We start from the raw sequence: 17,251 nt of genomic DNA on the forward strand, positions 1-17,251 counted from the left end.
CACGTGCGGAGCGCGGGACTTGACACCCCCGCCCTTGGAGTTCAAATTCCGGAGGAAATTTGACTGATGGCGTCTCTGAGTTCGCTCAAGGCGGATACAGATGCCGTTGGTTGTTGAGTGGTTACCGGCGTTATCGATATCCCTTGAGGTTGTGTTGTTTGATCGTCGATATTTTGTCTTCTCTTGAGGTATATTAGCAGGTGGGTGACTGAGCCGCATATTGCTCCTAGTAGAGCGATTCCACATCCGTAAGTTTCACGTAGTTGGTATCCGTGTATGGCTATACCTATTATTGTTTTGATTAGCTTAAATATTACAAGTATTCCAAATATTGCTGCACTGACAGTTCCAAATTCCATAAAACCAGTCCATAGATTTGATACGGTATTTTTCGCTATTGTTGTTAATGTATTTTCGTCCATCATTCCCAGGAGGTCTACTGTTCCAGGGACGATTGTTTTTCCTGTCGCTCCGCTGGCCAATGTGTTCAAGTCTGCAGTTTTTTCTGCGGGGAACATGACGTGATCCCGTAGTGCGTCCAAGTCCTTTTGTGTGTATATTCCGCTCGTGGTCAATGACGATGGTGCTGAATATCGCCACGTTTGGCGCACGTCTGGACGGAGTTCCTGTGGTGCAATTGTTTCCATGGGTTTTGGTACGAATTTGTGCCAGAGTCCGTCGATATTGTATAGCGTAGGTAGTACTGCGCTACATTCTCTTTGGTTTCCGTGTTGCGTCAGGATGTGTGTTTTTGGTGTTAAAAATGCGGGGCGATTCCCTTGCCAAACGGGTAGCTCCGAGTAGCATTTTGTTGTATGCCGTACCTTTACTTGTACCGGAATGCATTTGACTATATGGACCGCTTCTCCTGCGATCAGAGCCATGTGTCCTGGGGTTTTGGTTATGGTGTATGCAAATTCGTCGGGCAGTAAGATTGCTAGGCTTAAAGCATTCTCTATTATTTTCTTCTGTGTAGTGCATCTTTGTGTCAATATATCATGGTATAGTGTTGTCATTTGTTGTTTAATATGTTTCTCTACGTAAATGAATCTTGAGTTGACATATGTGAATATATCCAAATTTTCGACTGCTGTTTTGCTTTTGGAGATGAACGTATTTCCTCTTGTTGTTTCTAACAGGAACAATTTGGGGTGTTCAGTGGACAGTAGGGTATATCCACACAGTGGTTGTTCTCCAGTTTTAGTCAGTGCAAATGTTACTTCCTGTGTTGTTAGTGCGTAAACTGGTTGTACTGGTTCTCCGTTGGTTCTTTTCTCCTGGATCTTTGTAGCAATTCCCTCATACAATAAGTCGTACTGATCAAATTTGCATGGTGAGGGTGGTTGTGGTTGCCAATAAGTGTATCCGTCCTCTGCGTCTAAACAGTTTCCTTCGCTAAAGGTACATACCGTTCCTGATTTCAGTAGAATTTTGTTTGCTTCAATCCGTACTGGCACAACTGATGATCTTAAGCTTATCCTTACTGTGGCTTGTATAACGACCTTTTCCCAGCTCCCGTATGGGTCTACATATTGTGTTCCCTGGCAGCTGCCGTCGTCTGATAACTTGCCGGCTAGGACAAGCGACCTTGTTTCTGTTGCATTATCTTTTAGGCCTACTATAAGGTTTTGTGGTCCTAATGAGAACGTACCGTTCTGGTGCATCCTTGCACATTGTTGGGCAGTTGTTTCATGGAGGTATTCGGCGAATCCATTATGCACTGCCGACGTGTGGGCGTGCATGCCACAGTAATATATAATTCGAGTTATTTGCACCTTGCATTGCCTTACACTGGTAAATTCGAATTCTGAGAGTTGCAGTAGTTGAATATAAATATCTTGGGTTTCTGTCATTGCAGGTTGTATGCTGCAGTCTCCGATGGAGTTTAAAGAGATGGTGGTAACGTTGAGGTGGTTGCCATTGCAGTCGTATCCTACCAGGCCATATGTTATTTTGATGAGGGTAAGTACGATGACCAGGTGATTCATCTTCCTATTAACAATTCATTAAATTGTTTCTTACTCTTGAGTTTATTAGAAATAAGAATAATCTTGTATTATATATACGTCGGAGGGGCGTTGCGGTTAGAATTGTGGGTGTTTGGTGAGTCTTCATTGAAATTAGCCATCGTTGCGATATAATAAAGACACAGTTTATTAGCACAGGCACGGATGATACAAGTTTAACAATCGACTATGGTGATTAGGCACCCGCGATACTAGTAACAATGGTCTCGGGTTCGATAACGAATCCGCGGTCAACGGGATGATGAACGAACGTGCTCGCGAGGTCTAAGTCTGAACAATAATAATTCGTAAAGACGTTACTCCTTTAGTCGATGAGATCGCGTGAAAGAATGCCTTTTCCGTCCCGATGATGCCACAGAGGAAAACTATATCGGGGTGTGTCTAAGGGCACGAGATCATCGGATTCGTCGAGGATAGTCTTCGTTCAGAAAGTAAGGGAAATTGGCGTTGCTGCTAATTGGTCAATTTCCATATCGGTGGTTAGAAAAGATGCTAGCCGCCCTCGAGGGAAAGTTGCTAGTGGGAGACGCCGTTCGTTGAAAGAAATAGATCTCCCCTATCTTCCCGTAGTTGAGACAAAGACTGTTTATCTGTTCGAAGGACTTTAGGTAACTAGATATTAGTGTTTATAACGGCCCTCGGGCTAGCTGATCACGTACTGTGGAGACACATCGATATCTGGCAATCATCTTTCTCGAAGAATAGGAACTGCGTGTGGCCACGGGACAGAGACCGTTGGAATGTTTACTGTCGTGTGTCGCCAGAGATATTTCTTTTAAGGAGAGCTATAGAATTACTTCACACCTTTGTTAGGCAAAGCGTACATCCCTTGACCGCGGGCACGTTGGCGACCGACTGTCGCCTCGAGCCCAAGCTCACTATCACAAATCTCGGACAATTACAATTAGGTTGAATAACTACAATTGTTTAATTACAGCTATGGTAGGCTCTAGGTTACAATGTTGCGGGATTATCCAGCATTCCAGAGGCTCCGGTGTTCTTTCCTCTCCGACACGGCCATCCTGACTATCACACGTCCTCGTGTGTAGCTAAAATATTGTATTTTTTAACATTAGACTCGACGTAGCTGATATTATTTACCATTCAATTAAATGTTCCAAATAAGTCAAAGGTCCATTTCGGCAACGAGATTCTGTTCAGGGGTTTGACAAGCAAGGAAATGAAAGAGAACTAGAATTAGTGGCGTTATAATTTATATTCAAAGTGCTAGTTGCATTCCGTGAGTTATCAGTCAGACCGTAACGACACGACAGATCATTTTCGATTTCGTACACGGGTGAGTCTCAGATTGTTGGATCGTGTTACTACGTTGGGCGTATTACGAAGGCGCAGAGTGTCTCACTGGACGTATTACGAAGGCGCAGAGTGTCCCACTGGACGTATTACGAAGGCGCAGAGTGTCCCACTGGACGTATTACAAAGGCGCAGAATGTCCCACTGGACATATTACGAAGGCGCAGAGTGTCCCACTGGACATATTACGAAGGCGCAGAGCACCACACTGGGTGCACGACCGCAACGTGGTATTAATGATCCTCTGAGGTCCGTGTACTTGCATCGTTATAATCACCGTCGTTGTCATCATCGTAGACGTCTAACTCAGCAGGAACGCTGCTATCTGGCGTTTTTCTCAGTCTGTCATGTCTGTCCTTATATGATCTTTTGCCGTCTAAGGTTTCTAAGGTAATACCTATCTCCTTCCAAAATCTCTGCTATCCTGAATGGACCCCTAAATTTCGGATCTAGCTTCGTTTGGTTTCTTTCCTCGTTTTTGCGTAATACAAAATCACCAAGGTTAAACCTAACTACTTGAGCTTTATTTTTGTCGAACCTATCCTTATCGTATTTGGCACTTGCTTCTATATTCTTTATCGCCTGTTATCTTACATGGGAGATGTCTAATTTTCTTTCTTCCATGTTGTCGGGTACGGACAAGCCGTAGGGTCTCGCTGTTTTACCGATTAGTAGTTCCAATGGGCTCGACTTAGTGACGCGGTTGGGGGTAGAATTTAAAGCTAGTTGTGTTTGACCGATCGCGTCTTGCCAGGACCGCCCGGTCGTTTCTATAGTTGTGAACGTATTTTTTTAGCGTACCCATAATACGCTCTACCTGTCCGAAGGCCCTGCTAGCACCGGTTGCTATTAAGTGGAGTTTAATATGTTTATCTCTACAATAGTCTTGAAATTCTTTACCCGTAAAACATATTCCCGGTCCGCTATTATCCAGCGAGGATTCCCGAATAAAAATATAGCATACTTAAGTGTTTTAACGATACTAAGGGAATCTATTTTACGAGTATGATGCAGATATACCAATTTAGTGAAGACGTCGACCAAAACAATGACATATTCTTTCGAATCACTTTTACCGCTTAGTTTGCCCGCTATGTCCACGTGAACTGTATGACTGGGTATGCTGGTCTTAGGTATAGAATCTAATTCAGCTTGTATTTTACCTGAACTTGCCTTCGAAACTTGACAAGCATGACGGTTCTCTACGAATTTACGAACATATTTTCGTCATTCCTTCGAACCAGTAATACTCGTACAGTTTCTCAAGCGTTTTATCCCAACCTAAGTGCATAATGGACTGGTGCACATGGTTAATAACGGACCACCTAAAACCTCTTGGGACAATGGGCAAGCAGAGAGGTCTGCCTTTTCTCTGTATCTTACGATGAAGGAATTACCGGACCGTAATTCATACATATTCGCTATATTTTCCGTGAGCTCCTCGTTTTGCAATTTATTGACGATCTCAGAAATTTGGGAGTCGCAACGTTGTCCCGCTAATAGCCAATCTTCGGAGATTTCGGTCGGATTGATTTCCTTCTCTACGACTTTGTTGATCGTACGGTGATCTAAGTCTACGGGGTTCCGCGAGAAGAAATCTACGTGAGCCTCTCGTTTACCTTCTTGATACATAATGTCAAAAGTAAAAGTTTGTAAGCAAGCCCACCACCTGTAAACACTGTCATTTAATTTCACACCATTTCTAGAGATGACTTTAAGGAATTACAATCAGTAACGACAAGAAATTCTCGATCATGTAAATAGTGGCGAAAATGTTTAACAGCGTATAACGACTGCTAACGTCTCTAGTCCATATGAATGATACCTAGATTCCGCAAGGTTAGTTCCTTTTCTGTAATATTTCACTACCCTGTTTTTAGCTTCAACCTTATGCGTTATAGTAACCCCATATACATCCAAACTAGCGTCAGTATGTAATCCTATCGGATAATCAGGGTCAAATATCGTTAACGCCAAAGCATCAGTCAGGATGGAAGTTGCCTTTTGCCTCCTCCTTTCGTGTTTATCTGTCCAAGTTATGTTTTTGTTACCGAAAGTAAGTGTGCATAGAGGTTTCATTACCTGTGAAGATTTAGAGACGAATTTTCGGAAGTAAGAAACTAAACCTATGAACTGTCTATGCTGTGTGACGGTCGTTGGTTCAGGTAAAGAACTCAAGGTTTGCATTCCACCCGGGTTGGGGCGGACTTCTCCGTTATGAATTACATGTTCCAAATAGAGTACCGATATGTTTAGGAAAGAGCATTTAGAAGAATTAGATGAAAATCTGGCATTTACGAGGGTATTTAATACGGTGTATGGTCTTTTTAGAACTCGATCTATGGAGTAGGCAACAATTAGAACATCATCAAAATAAACAACAATGTACAAATGGCACGTTGGCTGCCATACGTGTTTCCAAAGGAATCTCAAGCACGATCTCATTTCGTTCGCTCGCAACATGAAAACCAACAGCTGTTGTCGAATACAATGAAGAAAAGTGTGGTATAAATTATTCCGACCAAATGGTTTCTTATGCCTTCTTAGAAAAGGGATCAAATGGTACCGAAGACTTGGTACGACTACTTCTGGGTACTTCTGTGGTAAACGCTTTGATGGTTTCAAAATTGCAGCAAGGAAGAAATTAGAATATTTAGAAAAGTATTAGTTGCAAAATTATTAGGGTTGTCTAAAAATGCAAAAATCCTTGTTTCAACGGAGTCAGCGCAATATCGCCGTTCGGAAAAACGATTATGAAAATAAAAGGACGTCGTGTGGATAGAACAAAGGCACAAAAGAACTTGAAGAAAACAACAACTTATTGTCCAAATCGTCCATTGCTGTATATTTTCTAGAATTAGGATGAATAGGGATTTGGCGAAATCCGCTGGCCATGTCAGACTAGTAAAATATCTCGCATTTGCAATCTCGCGACTTGATCTGCAATAAGGGGTAAAGGATACCGATCCGCGACCGTATTTTTATTTAGTTCTTGAAAATCTACTAATCATCTATCTGAACCATCGTTCGTCTTCACGTGTAACATAGGCCTCGCGAACGGTGAATTACTAGGCCTTATGATATTTGGCTCCAATTAATTCGCTTATTCTCTCACGTACTATTCTGCGCTCTTCCTCGCGGAATCTATAAGGACTTTTTTTTTTGTACGGTGATGTTAGGATCAATTAATTGTATTGCTAACTGGCCTGTATTTACGCGAGTACGTAGGAAACCCGTAACGAATGAATCTTTGAATTTTCGAAAAGAAAGATTAATCGAATTTTATCGCTACCATGTACCTCATTGTCAACTTCATTAGCATCGATCTCGTTTTCAGCGGCTTTATTACAGGCATTAATTATTTTTGTTTTACACATAGCGAGACTAGTTTGTGTAATATTGCGTCAAAACCTTGGCTTGAAATTTAACGAGCAATCGCGATATCATATTTTTAAATAACTATAAGCGAGGACATGAAAAATTTATCTCTAACCACTAACACCTGCAACGGACAAGATTTGAGATGTGCGTTTAGTACAAATATTTCTTATTCCTCGCATTACTACTGTATCAATCGTTCTTTTGCCAGAAAATCTCAAGACTACGGATTCTTTAATTAGTGAGCACTCGGCTCCAAAATCGGGGTAAAATGGAAACGACTCACCCGGATGACTTGATCCACCAGTTGGTGCTTCCACTACGTAGAAGTCGATTCGACGTTCGTTATTGAAATTATATTCAGGTCACTGCATTGTAAGGATTTTCCTCCATAATCAAATTAACAGCTGCGCATCATTTAGCGGAGTCGAAGCCCGCGGTTTCAGGGTTAAAACACGGCGGCGAAAAATTGTTAGGTTCCACATTCGATTTTTGCACTAGCAACAGAATTAACTCGCGCACGATGGTCGTAAGCTCTTGCACTGTTATAACCGGCACTGATCCCACTTCTGATGCCGGGTTTACATTGCAATTAGGATTAGGGGCGTGAAACGAATCGTCGTTTGGTTTACGCATTGTCGATAAGCAATAGAGAAGACATTGACTAGTGCAGATACGATTATTATAGGATTGGATAAGGAACCGTGGTAATTAGATACTCGAGAAACTAATGACAATGATCCTAGGCTCAATAACGAATCCGCGGTCGACGGGATGGTGGATGAACATGCTCACAAAATCTAAGTCGGACTCTTTGTTAAAACGTGGAATATCCACCGAGCGTGCAGACGTTACGTAACTCGCTAATACGACCTCGCCAGAGAATGACTTTCCTTCGCGATTATGCTGCAGAGGAAAACTATGATGGGGTGTGTCTAAGGACACGAGATTCTTGGATTCGTCGAGGATAGCCTTCGTTTAGAAGGTGAGGGAAATTGGCGTTGCTGCTAATTGGTCAATCTCCATATCGGTGGTTAGAAAAAGATGCTAGCCGCCCTCGAGGGAAAGTTGCTAGTGGGAGACGCCATTCGTTGAAAAATAGGTCTCTCCTATCTTCCCGTAGCTGGGACAAAGATTGTTTGTCTGTCTGAAGGACTTTAGCCAACTAAATCTTAAGATTTATAACGGGCCCTCAGGCTAGCCGAACATGTATTGCGAAGACGCATCGACATCTGGCAATCATCTTACTCGAAGAATAGGGTCTGCGTGTGGCGAACCACGGGACAGAAACCGTTGGAATGTTTACTGTCGCGTGTCGCCAGAAATATTCCTTTTAAGGAGAGCTATAGAATTACTTCATATCTTTGTTAGACAAAGCGTTCATCCCGTGACCGCGGCTACGTTCGGCGACTGGCTGTCGCCTCGAGCCCAAGCTCATTATCACAAATCTCGAACAAATACAATCGGATCGAAAGACGACAATTGTTTAATTACGCCTATAATAGAATTTGGATTACGGTGTTAAGGGATTTTCCCCAATTTCCAAAGGGAAGGCTCCGATGTCCTTTCATCTCCGACATGTTAATACTTGTATGTAATTCTCCAAGTTGTTGCGGTGTTAATTGTTTTTGATCGCTTGATTTTGTTAACAGGTATGCTTAGTCGTTAATGTTTTATCTATTGTATTCCTTGTATTTGTTAATTAAAAATATGTATTCCTGTTGTTTTAATTATTTCCCTTCTGTAGTCATTCTTATTTTTGATTCATCGGGGCAATTTACGACTTGTACTGTTTATTAATTAGTTTCTTCAATCATTTTATATATTTGATACTTGTAGATTAGTTAAAATGTGTTCTCCGATTGTTCCATTTATTCTCCCTTACTATTATGTTGTATGTAATTTCTTGATTTATTTGTTGGGTTCGCGACTCGTTCAATTCATTAGTTAGTTTTATTCGATGATTTTATTTTTTGTTTTGTATTTTACATCTTCCATCTTCGTTAATTGATTGTAGTATATCTTCCTGTTGATCCTTTTCCTTTATTTTGCTAATTTGTCATATATAATCCTTCTTATTCTTTATTTATTTGATCGGTTCGCGTCTAGTTTAATTTATTAATCGTTTTTATTTATTTTATTTTATCCTGATTGTTATTGGTTAGGTTTTCGAATCATAGTTTATTCTTCGTCGGGTTGTCGAGTCATAGATTATTCTTGCTTAATTGTTAGGTTATGTAGTAGTTTATTAATTAGTTTGTTCAAATCGCGAGTCCGTTATTGGTAGGCTTTATTTAATGTTATATATATATATATATATATATATGTCGGAGATGAAAGGACATCGGAGTCCTCCCTTTGGAACCCCGGGAAAATCCCTTAACACCGTAATCTAGATTCTATCATAGGCGTAATTAAACAATTGTCGTCACGGGATGAACGCTTTGCCTAACAAAGGTATGAAGTAATTCTATAGCTCTCCTTAAAAGAAATATCTCTGGCGACACACGACAGTAAACATTCCAACGGTCTCTGTCCCGTGGCCACACGCAGTCCCTATTCTTCGAGTAAGATGATTGCCAGATGTCGATGTGTCTCCACAGTACGTGATCAGCTAGCCCGAGGGCCGTTATAAACACTAAGATCTAGTTACCTAAAGTCCTTCAAACAGATAAACAGTCTTTGTCCCAACTACGGGAAGATAGGGGAGATCTATTTCTTTCAACGAACGGCGTCTCCCACTAGCAACTTTCCTTCGAGGGCGGCTAGCATCTTTTCTAACCACCGATATGGAGATTGACCAATTAGCAGCAACGTTAATTTCCCTTACTTTCTGAACGAGGACTATCCTCGACGAATCCGATGATCTCGTGTCCTTAGACACACCCCATCATAGTTTTCCTCTGCAGCATCGTCGCGACGAAAAGTCATTCTCTCGCGAGATCGTATTAGCGACTCACTTAGCGTCTGTACGCTCGGTGGGTATTCACCGTTTTAACAAAGAGTCCGACTTAGATTTTGTGGGCACGTTCATCCATCACCCCGTCGACCGCGGATTCGTTATTGAACCTAGGATCATTATCATTAGTTTCTCGAGTGTCTAATTGCCACGGTTGCTTGTCCAATTCCATAATAATCGTATCTGCACTAGTCAATGTCTTCTCTATTGCTTATCGACAATGCGTAAACCAAACGACGATTCGTTTCACGCCCCTAATCCTAATTCCAATGTGTACCCGACATATATATATATATATTTTTTGTTTATTGGTCGATTCTATTCGACATATTTTCGTGTTTCGTATATATTCGTTTATATTCGTATATATTCTATTTGTTATTCGTTAATCTTTTGTTTCGTTTCGTAGTAGCGTGTGTTCATTTGTGTATTCGAATCCTTACTAGCGCGATTTGTATATAGTAGTTTTCGTTTCTTCGTTACGGCACGTGCGGAGCACGCAATACTTTATACGGCAATACTATATAACGTAATACTGTATACCGTAAACCGTTATAACGTAATACTCTATAGCGTAATACGTTATATCGCTATACTACACTACGTAATATGTTATATGGTAGTACTATATAACGTAATACTATATACCATAATATATTATACGGTAATACTATTTAACGTAGTACTATATACTGCAATACGTTATATCGTAACTTTGTATACCGTAATACGTTATATTGTAATGCTACATACCGGAATACGTTATGCAGTGATATGTCATAACGTAATACTGTATACAGTAATATGTTACAACGTAATACTATATACCGTAATTCGTTATAACGTTATACTACCTACCGCAATACGTTTTGACATAATATTACATACAGTAATACGTTATACGGTAATACTGTTCACCGTAATACTATATAAAGTAAAACGTTATAATGCAATACTACATACCGTAATACGTTATACCTTAATACGTTATAACGTTATACTATATACCGTAATACCATATACCTGTTGCGGCACTCAACAGCAAATACCATCACTCGAACACTATCTAGTGTCGGACGACGGCATCGCAATGGTTAGCGACTTGGTGAGCACGTGGCGGGTGTGTGTTCTCAGGGTGTAGGACACGTCCTGGGAAACCCCGGTGGAACTGATATTCTTTTATAGTCGGGTGGCGGCTGGTCGATGGCTTTAGCACCTGTCAGTTCACTGGTCCGGCGCGGAAAATTTCGGAGTAGTTGGTGGGCCATACCTGCCAAGGCCCTCATCTCACTTCTTGTGGGGCTCCCCGTCACCTATCTCCGGCCTTGACTGGGGTAGGGTGCGAAAGAGTGAGTGGCACCAGGACGGAAACCTTTGTTGACGATGTCGGCGGTATTCTCTTTGATTTATTATGGATAGTATAAAGAATCAGAAAATCGTTTACGGTGTAAGGAGGAATACCCCAGTACCGGCGCAGTTGTGGGTCATCAAGTGGGCCCCGCTGCATCGTCATCTCACGACCATTCGGGGGTGGACCGCCAGACCCCTGGATCGGTTTCTGCGCCTGGCGAGGCGAAGAGGTCGCGCACGAGGTCCGACGATGAGGAGTCAATAGCTTCGTTAAAGTCGAACATTTCGTTAGCATCTGGGCAGTCCATGGGCAGAAAACGCTAGATGACTTGCTCTACCCTAGACATGCCCGTCGACCTCGTGCGTGATCTAAGGACGACAACGACCGCTGATATCAATGTTGAGATGGTCAGGCAGGTCAAGCAAATTATTAAGGTGGCGACTACATCTTCCAACCTTAAGGGAACTTATATCAAGGCCCTTAAGGAGCCAGCATCCTCTCTTGCTGCTGGGACGATGAAGTTCACCAGGAGGATTGGAACTGCCTGCAGCACCCGGGCGCTTGTACCCGTGGAAGTGAGGCCGTCGGTGCCCGAGGAGGAAAATGAGGCCCTCCGGAAAGAATTAGCAGGAACGGAGATGAGCGCCCCGATTTTGTTCTCGGTGTGGTGTCTCGGCTTATGAGTCGGGGCATTCTCCGAGACAGACGGACAGAATGATGGTAACGAGCGCCTCGCTGCCCTTGAGAAGAGGGTCGAAGAACTTGGACCCTCCATCATAAGGGCCATTGAAGATAGTCTCAGGGATGGACGATCCACCCCTGAGGCACGGCCCAGACAAGAACCGGTGGCGTCGGATCGCTCCCTCGGGAGCTACAGGGTGGTGAGTGAAGGGTGGTGCAGTTGAAGAAAAAGAAGAGAAGGACGAAGAAAGCCACTAGAAGTGCGGTGGAGAACCAGGTCAACATGGCTCGCGTACAAAAGGTGCACAGCCTGGGAGAAGGGCAAATTACACCTCGAAACCCAAGGCCGCCGCATCGACACGGACTTCAACGGGGGCTCCGAAAGGAGTGCCGGTTCCAACACCAAGGAAGGCCGTGCTCCCTCGCTTACCGCGATCATCAGAGGTTACTTTGACCCTGAGCTAGGGGGCTGAGACATCGTACGCGGAAGTGATAAAGGCGGTTAGAGGGAAAACCCCGCTAGTCAAAGTTGGTGTCGAGACTGTTGGGATGTACAAGACCATGACTGGTGCTATTATTGTAGAGGTCCCCGGCGGCAAAGACTGGAAAATGGCGTCCACGCTGGTGTCACGTAAAATTGATACTTGAGTTGTAAGAGAAAAAGAAATCTGAGTCGTAACCCAACTATTAGTTTTCTTTTATCCAACTTTATTATGATTTTATCACTTACAATAACTGAACCGTAAAAAGGGGTTTGTACAAGAACAGCGACTAGAACAAGAACTGCCCGAGCTGAATGAAGTCTCGGTTTATATACGTTTTGGTTTGAGGATGTTGAGGGGCTCGGTGTAGGTTATGATGTAGAAAAGTGTCCGAAGGTCGGGGGTCGATATTCTATCTCTGATGTGGACTAAGGTGCGTCACGGCCTTGGTGTAGGCTATGATGATAAGGTGGTGATGTGTCTAAAAGAGTCCGAAGCTTGGGGTTGATGTCTTATTTCTGATGCAGGTGGAGATGTGATTGATATCACACGGGCAACGACGCGAATTACAATTCCTTGTATCAGAAGATTTCTTTCATGTTGAGTTAAGTCAAGATAAACATTCACGCATTGGGGACAAGATGTCGCAGGTTGGAGTTCTGCTACTTGTATACACATAGTCTACTGCGCACTGTTTGAATTCATCCGCATAAAAAGTGTGTTGGCGGGTCCTCGTATAGATGTTGTTAAATATTTATTTCTTCATTAAAAATATAATTTATTTGCAAGATATAAAGGTTACTACATGCACGTGTTGGCGTCCCTAGTATGTAGTGACTTTTATTAATATCGAATTAATTGTCTATCTATTAATTATTTTTAGCTTTATTTTAGTAGATGACGTGTAATTCGAATAGGATTAATGTTATTTTATGTTTATAATAGTGTATATAATTACCGAATGTATTTCATTGCGCATGCGTGAAAGCTGCTTCACGCTCGCGACGGTTTTCCAAAATGGCTACTTCTGTACGTCTAGAATAAGGGTGTGGTGTTTTGTAAATTTTGCTTGATATTGAAATAATTGTTTTGTTACTTAGTTTCAACTCTATTTTGTGAAGTGTCAACAATGTTGTTTTGTGTTCGTTGTGATGTGTATGTTTACAGTGTATTACTTCATTCAACATTGTTTTGTGTTTGTATAATATATATATATATATATATATATATATATATATATATATATATGTCGGAGATGGAAGGACATCGGAGTCTTCCCTTTGGAACCCCGGGAAAATCCCTTAACACCGTAATCTAAATTCTATCATAGGCGTAATTAAACAATTGTCGTCTTTCGATCCGATTGTATTTGTTCAAGATTTGTGATAATGAGCTTGGGCTCGAGGCGATAGCCAGTCGCCGAACGTAGCCGCGGTCACGGGATGAACGCTTTGCCTAACAAAGGTATGAAGTAATTCTATAGCTCTCCTTAAAAGAAATATCTCTGGCGACACACGACAGTAAACATTCCAACGGTCTCTGTCCCGTGGCCACACGCAGTCCCTATTCTTCGAGTAAGATGATTGCCAGATGTCGATGTGTCTCCACAGTACGTGATCAGCTAGCCCGAGGGCCGTTATAAACACTAAGATCTAGTTACCTAAAGTCCTTCAAACAGATAAACAGTCTTTGTCCCAACTACGGGAAGATAGGGGAGATCTATTTCTTTCAACGAACGGCGTCTCCCACTAGCAACTTTCCTTCGAGGGCGGCTAGCATCTTTTCTAACCACCGATATGGAGATTGACCAATTAGCAGCAACGTTAATTTCCCTTACTTTCTGAACGAGGACTATCCTCGACGAATCCGACGATCTCGTGTCCTTAGACACACCCCATCATAGTTTTCCTCTGCAGCATCGTCGCGACGAAAAGTCATTCTCTCGCGAGATCGTATTAGCGACTTACTTAGCGTCTGTACGCTCGGTGGATATTCCCCGTTTTAACAAAGAGTCCGACTTAGATTTTGCGGGCACGTTCATCCATCACCCCGTCGACCGCGGATTCGTTATTGAACCTAGGATCATTATCATTAGTTTCTCGAGTGTCTAATTGCCACGGTTGCTTGTCCAATTCTATAATAATCGTATCTGCACTAGTCAATGTCTTCTGTAATGCTTATCGACAATGCGTAAACAAAACGACGATTCGTTTCACGCCCCTAATCCTAATTTCAATGTAAACCCGACATATATGTCGGAGATGTAGGAATAACGAGCCTTTCTTTTGGAATTTTGGGAAGATTCCCAATACTTTGGTTTAAACTGTTCATTATAGTATTATAACAGTGGGCTTGGGGTCGAGGTGACACAACTGGTCACCGAACGTAGCCACGGTCACGGTATGAACGTTTTACTTAACAGTAGAAGTACCAATATTGGGGGCACACGCTGTAGTAACAAACAAGCCCCGGGGCAGGAGCAATGACGGCTCTACACGGGTCTGCCTAGTAACGGCGCCTGGAATTTTGTTGATAACCCCGATCAATACGCAATTGACAAGTGTGATCGTGTCAGTCTTTTATTCTTATGATCACCTTGGAGAGTTTACACACAACGTCTGGTCAGTCAGTCTGAAAGATACCGTACGTCACAGCTAACGTCACTTTGAGTTTCAAAATATATCCAATTGTACAAATAGTTATCCCGTTGACTGTGGATTCGTTTGAACCTAAGAACATTGTCTTTACTTTAAGAGTGTCTAATAATCACGTTTAATTGTTAAAGCCTGTTAAATCAATACTTGTACATATCATTGTAAATATAAACCTCTTTGAACAACTACGCTGGTGTCACAGTGGTCCCGGGAATGCAGCGATAGGATAATCATATCTCACATACCTTAAACACCGAAACAGTAACTAAGGGACAAAGAAAAGCTCATCGACGAATATAAACGACGCAGCGGTTCAGGATGGACAACAGACCAAAATGAAACGGTAATGAAAGATAGTAGTAATAGTAAGACGAAATGTTTCCTTTATGAGGAACCGGGGCACATGAAGAAGAATTGCCGTAAATACGCCACATGGAAAACGTAGAAAAATAAAGTGAATAAAGTGATGGAATATACATCTAATGAAGAACAGAAAGCTTATGTGAGTACAGAACATAAGGCATCTGAGAAAATTTTCCAGGAAATTTGTCTCGGAATGAGTAGGAAAAATAGAAGACGTACGGATGTATGGATTATTGTCTCAGGGGCTACGAGCCACATGACGGCAGACAGAAATTTTTCAACAGCTTCAATCCAGATGAAAATGGTTTTGTACTTCTAGCAGACGAAATTAAGGGAGTTCAAGTGAAAGGCAAAGGATCAGGCATCATAAAGTACCCAAGTAACATCTACTGTCGACCATCGAAAGCGCATGTGCAATTAAAGAAAAAGAACACAATGCAAACTGTCAACATACCTGGCATAAGCGTTTTGGGCATAGAAACATAGATGCGATAAAGCAATTAGAAAACGGCCTTGCAACCGGGATAAAGATAAAGGACTGCGGAATAAGAGAAATTTGCGAGTGCTGTATAAAAGGAAAAATGACAAAAAAACCTTTCCCTAAAGAATCAACGACAAGGACGAGTAGTATACTGGATCTCATACATACAGATGTTTGTGGCCCAATGCAGACTGCAACTCCAGGTAAGAAAAGGTATACTTTAACTATAATTGATGATTTCAGTAGATTCACAAAAATATATCTGATGGAAACAAAACACGAAACCACGAAATATATTAAAGAATTTGTGCAATCAATGAAAAATCAGTTGAATAAGATACCTAAAGCAATAAGATCGGATCGAGGAAGGGAATACGTCAACAACGACCTGAGGAATTATTTGCATAGTGAAGGTATAAAGATTCAATATACAGCAGGATACTCACCGCAGCAAAATGGAATCGCTGAAAGGAAGAATCGCTCACTAATTGAAATGGCTAAATGTATGCTTATTGACGCCGACATGGACAAGAAGTATTGGGGTGAAGCAATACACACAGCCAACTACCTGCAAAATGTCCTACCCACAAAATACACAGGTAAGACGCCATATGAATTATGGTATTCTAAACTACCTGACGTCAAAAATCTTCGCTCTTTTGGTACTATGGCATATGCACACATACCTCAAGAGTGTCGAAGAAAATTAGACGAGGAAGCAGAAAAATTAAGGTTTGTCGGATATTCGGAAGAATCAAAGGCATACAGACTGCTTGATACAGCTACAGATAAAGTAAAGATAAGCCGTAATGTGATCTTTCTTGAAACTCATAAGGAACCCGGGACTGAAGAAATTATTTTTGAAGAACAGAATATTACTGAAGGTACAGTAAATAAAACAGGAGGTAACAATAAGGAAATTATTGAAGAAAAAGGACCCAAAGATGAATCCGAAGGCAAAGACAAGAAAAATAAAACAACGAGTGAAGATATTCAAGATTCAGAGCCAAGGCGATCAAAAAGATTAAATAAAGGAATTCCTCCCGACAGGTACATGGGAGCACTAAACATGACAGTTAGCCTAGAAGAGCCAAAGGATCGAAAGGATGCTTTATCAAGCCCAGATGCAGAACTGTGGATAAAGGCAATGGACGAGGAAATGGATTCAGTTAAAAATAACAAGACTTGGGACCCTGTGATTCCACCTAAAGAGCGAAAGGTTATTGGATGTAAATGGGTCTATAAGATAAAGAGAAACACCGAGGGCAAAATTGTGAAATATAAGGCAAGACTCGTCGCAAAGGCTTTTTCAAAAAATTCGGTAAAGATTACGACGAGGTGTTCACGCCAGTGGTAAGGCATACTACATTCAGAATCCTACTGACAATAGCAGGTAAGAAACACCTCATGGTTAAGCACTATGACGCAAAGACAGCATTCTTAAACGGTCATCTGAAGGAAACAGTTTACATGAGTCAACCTGAAGGATACGAGATCGAAGACCGCAGCTCGGTGGAGAATTCAACAACGAATCAATCGAAGGATACGCTGATGCTGATTG

The 17,251-nt window shown here is 41.8% G+C and overlaps 1 protein-coding gene across 1 annotated transcript; it reads right to left on the minus strand.

The window, feature by feature from the left end:
* Positions 1–8: 8 nt before the first annotated feature.
* Positions 9–2,050, minus strand: LOC138187991 (uncharacterized). Its single transcript, XM_069129344.1, has one exon. The coding sequence runs from the start codon at positions 1,986–1,988 to the stop codon at positions 42–44; it is 1,947 nt and encodes a 648-aa protein (XP_068985445.1). The 5' UTR covers positions 1,989–2,050; the 3' UTR covers positions 9–41.
* Positions 2,051–17,251: the final 15,201 nt, after the last annotated feature.

The sequence above is a fragment of the Bombus flavifrons genome, chromosome 16, assembly GCF_040668555.2.
Source record: "Bombus flavifrons isolate JBK064 chromosome 16, iyBomFlav1_principal, whole genome shotgun sequence".
Taxonomy (NCBI): domain Eukaryota; kingdom Metazoa; phylum Arthropoda; class Insecta; order Hymenoptera; family Apidae; genus Bombus; species Bombus flavifrons.